This window comes from Pagrus major, chromosome 22 (assembly GCF_040436345.1).
Source record: "Pagrus major chromosome 22, Pma_NU_1.0".
NCBI lineage: Eukaryota > Metazoa > Chordata > Actinopteri > Spariformes > Sparidae > Pagrus > Pagrus major.
The window spans coordinates 7,747,627-7,762,187 of record NC_133236.1 but is presented as its reverse complement, the minus strand read 5'-3'; the positions used below and the strand labels follow the sequence as shown (position 1 = coordinate 7,762,187).

At 39.2% G+C, this 14,561-nt stretch overlaps 1 protein-coding gene across 1 annotated transcript; it reads right to left on the bottom strand.

The window, feature by feature from the left end:
* Window positions 1-230: 230 nt before the first annotated feature.
* On the bottom strand, window positions 231-14,224 carry LOC141018367 (protein NLRC3-like). Its single transcript, XM_073493329.1, has 7 exons — window positions 14,134-14,224; window positions 13,194-13,426; window positions 11,224-13,081; window positions 9,666-9,839; window positions 2,595-2,768; window positions 1,745-1,918; window positions 231-520 (listed from the first exon to the last, which is right to left on the bottom strand). Exons 1-7 carry the CDS (start codon window positions 14,199-14,201, stop codon window positions 295-297), a joined length of 2,907 nt encoding a protein of 968 aa, XP_073349430.1. The 5' UTR covers window positions 14,202-14,224; the 3' UTR covers window positions 231-294.
* Window positions 14,225-14,561: the final 337 nt, after the last annotated feature.

The following is a 14,561-nucleotide window of genomic DNA, read 5'->3' as shown; positions in this document are numbered from 1 at the left end:
ACACTTTGAGATCAGATTTGATGCTCCGACAGTTTGATGAATGAGGACATTGTCTCTATACATCCTGTGATGCTGTCAGCTGTGATCCAGCTTAATCTCCTGTAGACATGAACACAACAACAACAATCGTCTTCACATCAACTCAAACACATGATCACAACAAGCTTCTGGCTCGTCTGATTGGCTGACTGTTCTCTCTGTCTTTCTGTCCAATCATGAAGCTTGTCACCGTTCTCCTCTCACAGCTTCACTGAGGAAAGCAGGAAATACTGGATCTTTACTTTGATACTGTGTTTAGTACAATACTGCTGAAACCAGCATGAACTGACTCCAACCCTCTACTGACCTCGAAATCGGCAGTCTCCAGTCTGGACTCCCGTTCAGATCACACAGCAGCTCCATGTCTGAGTCCTGCAGATTGTTGTGCCTCTGCTCCAGCTCTCTCAGAAGGGAGGGGTCGCACCCCAGAGCTGAGGCCAGAGAATTACAGCTGCCCGCTGTCATAATGCCCCACCAAAATCTGAATAAAGAACAAATGATGGAGACAAAAATCAATTTATAATCCAATCAGATATGTTCAGGTGTTAAATGTGTAGCTCAACAGTAACTGTGTCCTCATCAATGAGCTTTTCTCTAAAATGAGTAGAGTAACTTGTGTTAATTGTCATTTTGTTAATGTGGATCATCATCAGCCTTCTACAGACATCATCCACATGTCAGCACAACATTCATGCAGCTGTTCATGTCAACACAGATTAATAACGTGCTGCTGATCTCTGTCAGGTCTGTTATTAGAGGAGAACAAACTGAATTTTCTTTTAAACATCTTCTTTTGAAAATATGCTTTGATCTGTGTGTGTTCTGTAGGATCAATACCAATGATCAGACATTATTTGTGAAAACACATTGACATCAACAGAAATCAAAATATTTCTACTTCAGCTTCTCAACTTCATCAATTTAAATCAAATGTTAGTTCAGTTCTTCTGTTACCAGATTAAATTATAGACATTAATTAACTTTAACAACTAACTGAACATTTTCTACAGTTTCTTGAAGAAACAGAAGTCTTTTGTGACTGAAGAAGAAATTTAGTTCAAGAAAATTAAAAATATGAACCAAAGGAAATCTATAACTTTATCAATGTAAGTTATGTATGAATGTAAACTCAAATATTAGTTAGCAGTTGTAGCACCAGTTGAAATTAATGAAGCTTTTACTGGTGGTGGTCTGAAGTATTTTATCCCTTTCGGCAATTCTTTATGACCTTGTCTTACAATCTGACCAACAACAAGAACAACAACAAGAACAACAACAACGTAAGAGCTAAAATAAAAACAAATAAAAAGCCATTAGTCCATACATCTATAATGAGCTTGTGGCATTTAGCTTTACTTTACATAAAATTAACTTAAATTTCAACATAAACATAAATGTACCATAAGCCTTTACCTTGTTGCCACTTTCAACCAGGCTAATAAATCACTCTTGTAGTTTAGTTCAACACTGTAGTTATTTTCCCCTATCTGTGAATTTCCTTATATCCATTTCATGCTTGTTTACCTTTCTCTATCAGTTTACCTTCAATTAGCTCCTTTTCCGTTTACCAAACCCTTTCAAAATAAAATACAAATGTTTAACAGGAAGTGTCAAAATAAAATATCTAAACTAATACATAGTAAATAAAAACAAACATGCCCTATGTTGAAGTCCTTTACAGAAGTAACAGAGTCAGTGAACTGACCTCAGAATCTTCAGTCTACAGTTTGGACTCTGTAGAAAATAAAACAGCAGATCCAATCCTGAACCCCTCACGTAGTTGCTCCTCAGGTCCAGCTCTCTCAGATGGGAGGGGTTGGACCTCAGAGCTGAGGCCAAAGAAGCACAGCTGATATCTGACAAATCGCAGTCTATCAAACTGAAGAAAGAATAAATGACGGAGATAAAAATCCATTGATAATCCAATCAGATATGTTCAGGTGTTAAATGTGTAGCTCAACATTACTGTGTCCTCATCAATGAGCTTTTCTCTAAAATGAGTAGAGTAACTTTGTCATTGTGTTAATGTGGATCATCATCAGCCTTCTACCGAAATCATCCACATGTAAGCACAACATTCATGCAGCTGTTCATGTCAACAAAGATTAATAACATGCTGCTGATCTCAGCCAGGTCTGTTATTAGAGGAGAACAAACTGAATTTTCTTTTAAACATCTTCTTTTGAAAATATGCTTTGATCTGTGTGTGTTCTGTAGGATCAATATCAATGATCAGACATTATTTGTGAAAACACATTGACATCAACAGAAATCAAAATATTTCTACTTCAGCTTCTCAACTTCATCAATTTAAATCAAATGTTAGTTCAGTTCTTCTGTTACCAGATTAAATTATAGACATTAATTAACTTTAACAACTAACTGAACATTTTCTACAGTTTCTTGAAGAAACAGAAGTCTTTTGTGACTGAAGAAGAAATTTAGTTCAAGAAAATTAAAAATATGAACCAAAGGAAATCTATAACTTTATCAATGTAAGTTATGTATGAATGTAAACTCAAATATTAGTTAGCAGTAACAGTCAGTGAACTGACCTCAGAGTCTCCAGTCTACAGTTCGGACTCTGTAGAAAATCACACAGCAGCTCCACTCCTGAATCCTGCAGCTTGTTGAAGCCCAGGTCCAGCTCTCTCAGATGGGAGGGGTTGGACTTCAGAGCTGAGGCCAGAGAAGCACAGCTGATCTCTGACAAACTGCAGTTCCACAATCTGAATAAAGAATAAATGATGTAAGTTTAGTAGACAGTGTTCCTGCTTGAAATCATTCAGTGTTTAGTAATCTGTTCAGAGCTGAAGAAGGTTTAGAATGAAGAAGTTTAGAAAATGGAAACTCCAAACACCTGAACCCAACAGGATGCAGGTTCAACACTGTCAAATATAAAAAGTGACAAAACAAGTATACGGTTCCTTAAGGTGCCTAAATGTGTCCAGTTCATTACTGAGGAAGTCAGTGTTGGAGTTTATGATTTGAATTCTTGGATATTAAAAAAGCTGAAAAAAAAAATTGTATTATGGTCCCAGTAATATTTGTTGTTAGCGTGCACTGAAGTAGCAGATCACATGATATTTTAATGCTGTTTTAATCAAAAAGGTTATATCCTGACATGTCAGAGTGAGTAAAAAGACTTCATGTAAGTCTTCAAGTCAAAAAAGTAAAACTAAGTCCACAAAAGTGATCAAAAGTCAACATGTAACATTTCAAGCACATGAAACGTTTTTCACTTAAATTCTGCTCTTCGGCTCTTTTCTAAATTAGACGTACACGAAGAGCATCTTTATAATAAAGATCATGAATTGATAACATGAAGCCTTTCATGTGATAAGCAGGACGCTGCTTCTTCTGTAACAATTGTAACAAGTTAAAAGGACCATAGACTTGTGTGATTACATGTGGGGAGGGGTTTTCTTAAGCCTGTGGCCTGTGCCTGTGTGTGTTTGCTACACTCTGAGGAACAAATACAGAAAAACACAATCACAAACAGCAGTGACACTATTTCTAGTAAATTACCAGTGTTTTGTCAGATTGACTCACAGAATCCTGCCAAAATAGGAGAAATGGTGAAAGGATATGGAGCCAGATCAAGGCCAAAAGGTTTGTTCATTTGTAAAAAATAAATGTATTGAAGAAAATAAAATTTGAGCTTGAAAGTTCAAGTTTTGATCGTGAATCATAAAAAAATCAAAAACATTTTCAAAATAAAAATAAGTGAAGGAAAAGGTTCATTTCAATTTAAATATGATTTGGATTTAATTCTGATAGTCTTTTGAATAAATTATTTATTTTCAATTTTCACTTATATCATTTCATATTTGAGGTCTTATTTTTTCATCTGGCTCCATAAAAGGATCAGTAGAAATCATAAGCTGGCCATGGAGGACCACAGCCGAGGCGGTCTGTCTGAACAGCCCAGTTGGACACCCAAAACAAGTAGGTAGCACTTCACAGCAGGTCAGCCTCCTGCGTGTCCCACACAAGTGAGAGAGGAGACAATTATCAATAAAGGGGAAAGTTTCACACAAAGTTATGTGAATTTTGGAAGCAATGTATATATGTATATCTATATATATCTATATATCTATATATATATCTATATATCTATATATATATATCTATATATATATATATATATATATATATCTATATATATATATATCTATATATATATATATATATATATATATATATATATATATATATATATATATATACATATATATTCAATACAAACCCTTCACTGAGACTTAAATAGTTTAGTTAATTCTTTGAGACATTTTCTGTGTATCTAAATGGCTCCATCCTGTGGTGTTCAGAGGATGCTACACTTAAGGACTCTATTCAGTGTTTTTTATATATATATTTATATATATATATATATATATATATATATATATATATATATATATATATACATACACATATATACATATATACATACATACATATATATATATATTGAACAAAAATATAAATGCAACACTTTTGTTTTTGCTCCCATTTTTCATGAGCTGAACTCAAAGATCTAAAACATTTTCTATATACACAAAAGACTATTTCTCTTAAATATTGTTCACAAATCTGTCTAAATCTGTGTTAGTGAGCACTTCTCCTTTGCCGATCCATCCCACCTCACAGGTGTGGCATATCAAGATGCTGATTAGACAGGATGATTATTGCACAGGTGTGCCTTAGGCTGGCCACAATAAAAGGCCACTCTAAAATGTTCAGTTTTATCACACAGCACAATGCCACAGATGTCGCAAGTTTTGAGGGAGCATGCAATTGGCATGCTGACTGCAGGAACTGAATGTTCATTTCTCTACCATAAGCCGTCTCCAAAGGCGTTTCAGGCAATTTGGCAGTACATCCAACCGGCCTCACAACCGCAGACCACGTGTAACCATACCAGCCCAGGACCTCCACATCCAGCATGTTCACCTCCAAGATCGTCTGAGACCAGCCACCCGGACAGCTGCTGTAACAATCGGTTTGCATAACCAAAGAATTTCTGCACAAACTGTCAGAAACCGTCTCAGGGAAGCTCATCTGCATGCTCGTCGTCCTCATCGGGGTCTTGACCTGACTGCAGTTCGTCGTCGTAACCAACTTGAGTGGGCAAATGCTCACATTCGATGGCATCTGGCACGTTGGAGAGGTTTTCTCTTCACGGATGAATCCCGGTTTTCACTGTTCAGGCAGATGGCAGACAGCGTGTGTGGCGTCGTGTGGGTGAGCGGTTTGCTGATGTCAACGTTTTGGATCGAGTGGCCCATGGTGGCGGTGGGGTTATGGTATGGGCAAGCGTATGTTATGGACAACGAACACAGGTGCATTTTATTAATGGCATTTTGAATGCACAGAGATACCATGACGAGATCCTGAGTAGGGGTGCACCGATCCGATATTAAGATCGGATATCGACCCCGATATTGACAAAATAGCTGAATCGGGGATCGGAAAAAAATAACAGATCCACGGGCCGATCCAGTTTGTTTTTTTCCCTCCGTCGCCGCACATCCTACGTCATTTGCCAGCAGCACGTGTGTCGCATGCTGGAAGAGTTGAGTTAACCGCTAAGCAACATGGAGCGAGCCAAGGAGTCGGCTGTGTGGAGATATTTCACGCTTGCCAGGCCAACTAGTTCGACGGCTATTTGCAATGTCTGCAAAGTAATTGTTTCGAGGGGTGGTGGTAGTACTGCAAAGTACAATACTACCAATTTAATCAAGCACATCCAAAAGCACCATGCTAAGGAGCACGCTGAATTCCTGCAGCTCAACAAAACCAGGAGCAGGAGACAGTACAGCCCAGCAACTAACTTTGGCAGATGCACTTCAACGACGCGAAAAGTTTCCAATGGAAAGCTTGAAAGCATCTGCAATAACACAGAAAGTTTTGGAATTCATTGTTTTAGATGCTCAACCAATGTCAGTTGTTGAAGATGAGGGCTTCCGTCGCCTACTGGAATACTTCGAGCCAAGGTACTCTCTTCCATCATGCAAGTTTTTTTCTGAGACCGCACTGCCAGAACTTTACAAAAAAGTGTGCGAACACATCTCAAAAGAGATTAAAGATATAAAGGCAATGAGCTTCACTACAGATATATGGAGCTCTGCTGTGTGTCCAATGTCGCTTTTAAGTTTAACTGTCCACTGGTTGGACACGAGCTGTACACCGCACAGTGCAATGCTTCAAGCTAAAAACTTCCATGGTTCACACACCAGCGATACCATTTCGGCTGCAATTAAGGACATGCTTGACCAGTGGCACATTCCTTTGAATAAAGTGCATGTCATACTCAGGGACAATGCAAGTAACATGAAAAAGGCCATGGACAACATGGGGGTGCGGAGCTTAGGCTGCTTTGCTCACACATCGCAGCTTGTAGCCAATGAGGGACTACTGTCACAACGGAGTGTGAGCGATGCCATTGCAATCGGTAGACAAATTGTGGGACATTTTAAACATTCTCCACTTGCATATTCACGGCTGCAAGATATCCAGCTCCAGATGCAAACGCAACCTAACCGCCTGCAACAAGATGTCAAAACAAGGTGGAATAGTACCTACTTGATGATACAGAGTCTTCTGGAACAGAAGCGAGTCCTCTGAGCTTACATTGCTGACCATGACCTGCCCAGTACACTGACCACTAACCAGTGGGCTTTGCTAGAAAAAACGAGCATTGTTCTAGCACCATTTGAAGAGCTACAAGGAAAGTAAGCTCATCGACTGCCTCCACCGCCAACGTCATTCCAGCTGTCACCGTCCTCCAACGCATCCTGGCTAAAGAAGGCGATGCAGATACTGGCATCAAAACAATGAAAAAAAACCTGCTTCAAGCTGTCGACAAGCGCTTTGACACTGTGGAAGATGAACCCCTATATGCAATTGCCACCCTGCTGGACCCGAGATATAAAGACAGGTAAGATTGTAAACTAACTAATTACATTAGGTCTATATTATAGGTACTACTACTGTTATTGATGAGATGCCATGCTGTACATTTTTAAAACATGTAGAACATAAATTATATAGACCTACATTCTTTATATAGTTTATACAAATTAATATATATATATTAATTTGTATATTACTTTAATCAGCCTCAAGTTTTAGTGTCACCAGGTTTTTCATATTTAGCCTAACGTATGTTTTATTTCTGTTTCAGATACTTTACAAGTGCACAATCTGCAAAGCGTGCAAAAGATGCACTGACAGGGGAACTAGAGGAAGACTTGAGGAGCAGCACAGCTGGAGCATCAGAGGCTGCAGAGCCACAAGGCCCCTCGGGTGGAAGCAGCAGCGGGACCAAGTAAGAGCAGCTTTTTGCAAGAGTTTGACCAAATTGTGAAGGAAGAACTACATGGATATCTTACAGAGAAAATCATCGCTGCCTCAGACAACCCATACCAGTACTGGGGAGTCAACAAATTCCGATTACCTTGTCTTGCTGCCACTGCCACAAAGTAACTCTGTGCCCCCTGCACTAGTGTAGAAAGCGAGAGAGTATTCAGCACAGTTTCCAACATTGTGGATGAAAAGAGAAATAGACTTACAGCAGAGAGAGCAGAAATGCTTGTCTTCATGAGAAAGAATTTGCTGTTGCTGATTAAGTGAGCATTCACAGGTTAAGTGAGCATTCACAGGTCATGAGTGGTGTGACACTGCACTACATGTTTACAATGTTTGGTTATTATTTGTATGTGTGACCAAGTTGTTGTTTGACCAACTTTTTATTAGTTTATTCTCAGGTTCAGCTGCTATGTTTTATTTTGAATTCCTGTTTGCAGGACTTTGCACTTAATATATTTTTTACATGTTTATAATGTTTGGTTACTATTGTATGTTCAACCAATATACTGTTTTGTTTCTGCGGCTACATTTTATTTAAGTCTGATTACATTCTGTTTTAGATTTGAATGTACAATTGTTTTTTTAATAACAAATAAATAAGAATTCTTTTTTTTTTTTTTTTTACATGTTTACAATGTTTGGTAACTGTTTGATTATTTTGTCTTAGTTAGTGTGAAGTTGTCCCACATCTGTTAATTTCATAGCGACCTCTTGTGGTAGCAATTCCCCCTGTAGGTTATTTGGGGCGGATGTATTAACCTGCCGGATCTTCTTTTATATGGATGCCATTGTTTTGACTGGTGAAGCTGAGCTGGTGAGTTAAGAGATGTATACAATGTGATTACAACTTATGTTGAATACTATAAATATGTTCATGTATGCGGATTATACAGTGGATAATATGTCCGTGTCATTAATATTGTGGTTTTGTTTTATTTTGTGTCATTTCAGTTGATTACCTGGCAAACGGCACGGTTACTGTTCAGGTGCTAGTTAGCATAGCATGTGTGAAACAGGAATGCTTATGCGAAAATAAACGTGAAAGACAGTAATCGGATGTCCGAGCTTGAGTGTGACACTGTTTCATCAGTTAAAGCACCCTATACGGTGGGAGTTATTAGATCAAGGTAGTTGGTTTAATAAAACTGTACAGTTAGGAAAGTAATGTTTAGTTCCACATGGTGGAAGGAAGGTATAAGGTGGAAGGTATACAGTTTATTATTAATTCAACAACAGAATCAGATCGGTATCGGGTATCGACAGATACACAAAGCCCAGGCATCGGTATCGGTATCGGGACTGAAAAAGTCGGATCGGTGCATCCCTAATCCTGAAGCCCATTGTTGTACCATTCATCCATGACAATCACCTCATGTTGCAGCATGATAATGCACGGCCCCATGTTGCAAGGATCTGTACACAATTCCTGGAAGCTGAAAACATCCCAGTTTTTGCATGGCCAGCATACTCACCGGACATGTCACCCACTGAGCATGTTTGGGATGCTCTGGATCGTCGTATACGACACCGTGTTCCAGTTCCTGCCAATATCCAGCAACTTCGCACAGTCATTGAAGAGGAGTGGACCAACATTCCACAGGCCACAATCAACAACCTGATCAACTCTATGCGAAGGAGATGTGTTGCACTGCGTGAGGCAAATGGTGGTCACACCAGATACTGACTGGTTTTCTGACTCCCCCAGACTCCCCCAATAAAGCAAAACTGCACATTTCAGAGTGGCCTTTTATTGTGGCCAGCCTAAGGCACACCTGTGCAATATTCATGCTGTCTAATCAGCATCTTGATATGCCACACCTGTGAGGTGGGATGGATTTTCTCGGCAAAGGAGAAGTGCTCACTAACACAGATTTAGACAGATTTGTGAACAATATTTGAGAGAAATGGTCTTTTGTGTATATAGAAAATGTTTTAGATCTTTGAGTTCAGCTCATGAAAAATGGGAGCAAAAACAAAAGTGTTGCGTTTATATTTTTGTTCTATATATATATATATATATATATATATATATATATATATATATATATATGTATATATATGTGTATGTACATATGTATATGTATATATATATAAAAAACACTGAATAGAGTCCTTAAGTGTAGCATCCTCTGAACACCACAGGATGGAGCCATTTAGATACACAGAAAATGTCTCAAAGAATTAACTAAACTGTTTAAGTCTCAGTGAAGGGTTTGTATTGAATATATGGAAAAACAAGACAATGAACTGACCTCAGACTCTCTAGTGCACAGTTTTGACTCTCCAGTCCAACAGACAGTAGCTTCACTCCTGAATCCTTCAGGCTGTTGTGACTCAGGTCCAGCTCTCTCAGATGGGAGGACTTGGACTTCAGAGCTGAGACCACAACTTCACAGTGAGTCTCTGAGAGTCCACAGCCAGAAAGTCTGTCATGACACAGATATTACAAAAATGTTATTTTGAAAGAGGACACTTTATATTTACTTCATGCATTTGATGTCAAAAGAGTTTGAAACATTCTGTTCTGATTAACATTTGCTATTTACATCAGTGGTTCAGCAAACCTTCATCTTATCTGTGTTTGACATGAAACAGTTATTCTCATCACTCTCTAAACCTGCAGACTTTAAATCTTTGTTTTATTTTAATATTGCAGATGAAGGAAGAGAAAATGTAGTTACATTTGGGTTTCCATAATGTCCACAGTGTCAGTGTGATCTGATCCTATGTCTTTTTCCAAAAAGTTAAATAAGTTTATGCCCAACACAGTGTTAGCATGAGGGTGAGAGTGCCAAAATTAACATCATTACATGTCTTGTGTCGAGAATGTGGGCTCCACAAATCATGGTGCTGAATGATCGTGCACCTCCCGAATTCAACATGGATGAGTTTGAAGTTTGAAAAACCATCTTAGAAATTTACATTTAAGTGATTAATATTTTGCCAGCTAATACAGACGTGATTCAGAACAGTTGACTTCTATAAAGACTTATATGATTTACACTTTTTTGGTGTTGCCATTGGTGATTTTGATTTATACACCTACTGTCTTTTCAAATGCTATTGTACATTGCAGTCCTGACCATTCACAACTCTTTATTCTTCACGTTTCATCTATTTGTTTGTTCAGTTTTGGTGTATTCCTTTCCAGCTGTATGTCTCTTCTGTGTAACTACACTGAGAGCAATGATAAACTGCAGTCAAATTCCTTGTATGTCCACTGATTCTGATTCTACAGAACAAAAATATGTACAAGATTCAAACTAAATACGAGTCAATTCAGAAAAAAATCTCATGTCATGTATAAAAGGTAAAGTAGAACCTTTAATTTGAGCTGGAACTTTTTGGTCCATTTGCTCACTGTGAAATGTCTCTAAACCGACATAATGATAACAATAACTGCATGAAAGAAATTCTCAATGATTTTAGAAACATCACATGAAAAATGATACAGATCTTATTTTAAACTTTTCAGTATAGTGGTTAAAAAAAACCTCTTTCATTAGTTTCACCAGGGTTTTCTTCTATCACCCAAAGAAAGATTAATAGAAGAAAAACTGTCAAATTTAATGATCATTAGAAATAAATGGAATAACTGAGTTCAACAACCTGGCAGCTATAAACGCATCCAACTGAAAAATCTACATTGTTGCACTCATGGTAAGTGAAACATTTTTTAAAAATAATCACAATTGTATTTAAAAATGTAGGCGCTATTTCAAAATAAATTATTTTATAGTTTGTATATCTGAAGAATTAAACTGCTAATCTACACTGATTTATAATGTTGATAATCACATCTTGACTCACACAGCCTTCCTGCAGTTCCTCATAGCTGGAATCAGTCTCAGGCGTCCCTCCTCTGATGTGTTGTACTTCCACAGGTCCAACTCATCCAGAACCTCCTCTGACATCTGCAGCGTGTAGACCAGAGCTGAGCAGTGGAACACAGAGAGGTTCTTCTCTGATCTGTTCTCTGACTTCAGGAACTCTTGGATCTCCTGATGAACTGAGTGGTCGTTCATCTCCATCAGACAGTGGAAGATGTTGATGCTTCTGTCAGGAGAGACATCATCTCTGTTCATCTCCTTCAGGTTGTTGATAGCTCTCTGGATGATTTCTGGACTGTTGTCTGTCCGACCCAGCAGACCTCCTAAGAGTCTCTGGTTGGACTCCAAAGGGAGGCCATGGAGGAAGCGAACAAACAGGTCCAGGTGACCATTTTTACTTTCAAGGGATTTTTTCATGGCCCTCCTCAAGAAGCCATCCAGGGATGAGTAGCGGGTCTCATGGCAAGCAATGCCTCTACCAAAACACTCAGAAAACTTCTCAAAAACAGACTTTGGATTTGAGTCTCTCAGGAAGTCCTCCAGGACCTCTGTGTTCCTGTTGGTGTAACAGTGGAACATGTAGACTGCAGCCAGAAACTCCTGAACGCTCAGATGAACAAAGCAGTAGACTGTTTTCTGGAAGATCACACTCTCTCTTCTGAAGATCTCTGTACAAACTCCTGAGTACACCGGGGCCTCTGTGACATGAAGACCACACCGCTCCAGGTCTTCTTGGTAGAACATGATGTTTCCTGTCTTCAGATGTTTAAATGCCAGCCTACCCAGCTTCAGAAGAACTTCCCTGTCAGTCGGCGTCAGCTCCTGTGGACTCGTCTTACGTCCCTCATCGTACTTGTTCTTCTTCTTCTTCCTTGTCTGAACCAGCAGGAAGTGTGAATACATGTCAGTCAGGGTCTTGGGCAGCTCTCCTCTCTGGTCTGTCGTCAACATGTGCTCCAGAACTGTAGCAGTGATCCAGCAGAAGACTGGGATCAGACACATGATGTGGAGGCTCCTGGAGGTCTTGATGTGTGAGATGATTCTGCTTGACAGATCTTCATCACTGAACCTCCTCCTGAAGTACTCCTCCTTCTGGTCGTCAGTGAAGCCTCGTAACTCTGTTACCCTGTCAACATATGAAGGAGGGATCTGATTGGCTGCTGCAGGTCGGGAAGTTATCCAGACGAGAGCCGAGGGAAGCAGCTTCCCCTTGATGATGTTTGTCAGCAGCACGCTGACTGATGACTTCTGTGTGACATCAGACACGACCTCATTGTTCTTGAAATCCAGTGAAAGTCTGCTTTCATCCAGGCCGTCAAAGATGAACAGAAGTTTACAGACAGCGAGCTTCTCTGCTGTCACCTTCTGTAATGTTGGATGGAAAACATGGAGCAGCCTGAGAAGACTGTACTGCTCATCTCTGATCAGGTTCAGCTCCCTGAATGAAAGCAGAATCAGCAGACAGACATCTTGGTTTTCAGAGCCCTCTGCCCACTCCAGAGTGAACTTCTGCACTGAGAAGGTTTTTCCAACGCCAGCGACGCCGTTGGTCAGAACGACTCTGATGTGTCTCTGTTGGTCAGGTGAGGCTTTAAAGATGTCGCTGCACTTGATTGGAGTGTCATGGAGGGTCTCCATCTTGGAAGCTGTCTCTAGCTGCCTCACCTCATGTTGGGTATTAACCTCTTCACTCTGTCCCTCTGTGATGTAGAGCTCAGTGTAGAGCCTGTTGAGGAGGGTTCCACTTCCTGTTTCATCACTTCCTTCAGTCACATGTTCACATCTCCTCCTCAGACTGATCTTATGCTCATCTAAAGCCTCCTGCAGAACACTATCAGCTGAAAGAGAAAAAAAATATTCTGGGATTAAATTGAGAGCAAGAATCTTGATTAAATAAAAAGTTCCTTTTTTCAGACATGAAGACATCAGCGGACAGATGTAAAGTCTTACTTTGTACAGTGTTAGTCTGACTGACTGTCTGCATTGCAGCTCTCGTTCTGGATCTTTCTCCACACTGGGGACAGGTGGAGTCTCCTGGTGAAGCAGACTGGTCCCAGTATAAGGTGATGCACTGTCTGCAGAACCAGTGTCCACAACTGGTAGCGACTGGATCCTTCAGGACGTCCTCACACAAAGCACAACAGGACAGCTGCTCCTCCACAGAAACACTTCCCTTTGTCTTTCTGAAGAGATAAAGGAAAATCTTTTTTCTTTTTTCAACAACTGTGTTTGATAAAAAAGGTTTTATGAAGATAAAAACAATCAATAGAGTGAAGATTTTGGGACAGTTTCCATGAGATACTTCCAGCCCTCATCAATGGAGCCTTTTCTTTTGCAAAGATATAGAAGAAATCCTCACTTGTCATTAAAGCAGAGCATAAATCCCTCATTTGTGTAATTTATTTATTTGTAAAATACTTTGTGCTCCTCATCCTGACATTCAGTGAAAGTTGTAATTCTTGGCTTTTTAACAGATCATTTGAGCCATCTGCAGTAAAGACATTAGGATGACTTTTGCTCGTTTTCATTCATCAGTAATTCTTCCATCGCAGCAAAACACGTTGCATCAGCCATCAAACTCCTGAAGGTTTAACTGAGCAAACTAAACACTTTTAAGACTAAATTTCTCTAACAGACAAACAATGAATGAACTTGAAGTATCTCACTAGCCAACAATATTTAGGCTATACCCCATGATGCAACACTCCGGTGTATTCAAAAAGAATATTTGATGTTGACACATAATTGTCTCGCCTCACGTATAATACAAATCCCAACATTTTAAAATGTAATTTCCAGAAAAATAATTTTGGCCTTTATTTGGGCAACTACAGTCATATAATGGTAATGGTTTAATTATATAAACTGAAGTTAGTATCAGTTCTCTTACTGTGTGTCTGAGGGTCCAGGTTCATTACTGAAGTTCGGAAGAAATTCTTTGGACCGGTCACTCTTCATAGACAGAAAATTGGAGACTGAAGACTCTTCTCTCCGTCTGTGGTACTGACTTCTGGAAACACCAACATGTTTGTATTCATTTGATGTGAATCACTGTTAAATTATCAATATGCAGTTCTAAATACACATATTGCTGATACTGACAGTTTGGTGAATAAAAACATGGCAGTCCTCTTACTGTGTGTCTGAGGGTCCAGGTTCATTACTGAAGACCAGAGGTGGTTCTTTGGACGTGGATCACTGCTCAGGTTTTTAGTGAGGTCACTTTATGACAATAATTGTTTTGTCTACTTTAAATTTGTTGAATAGTCCTACAATAAACAGACCTGCCAACCTTCAAGAAATGTTATGAGTACGTCT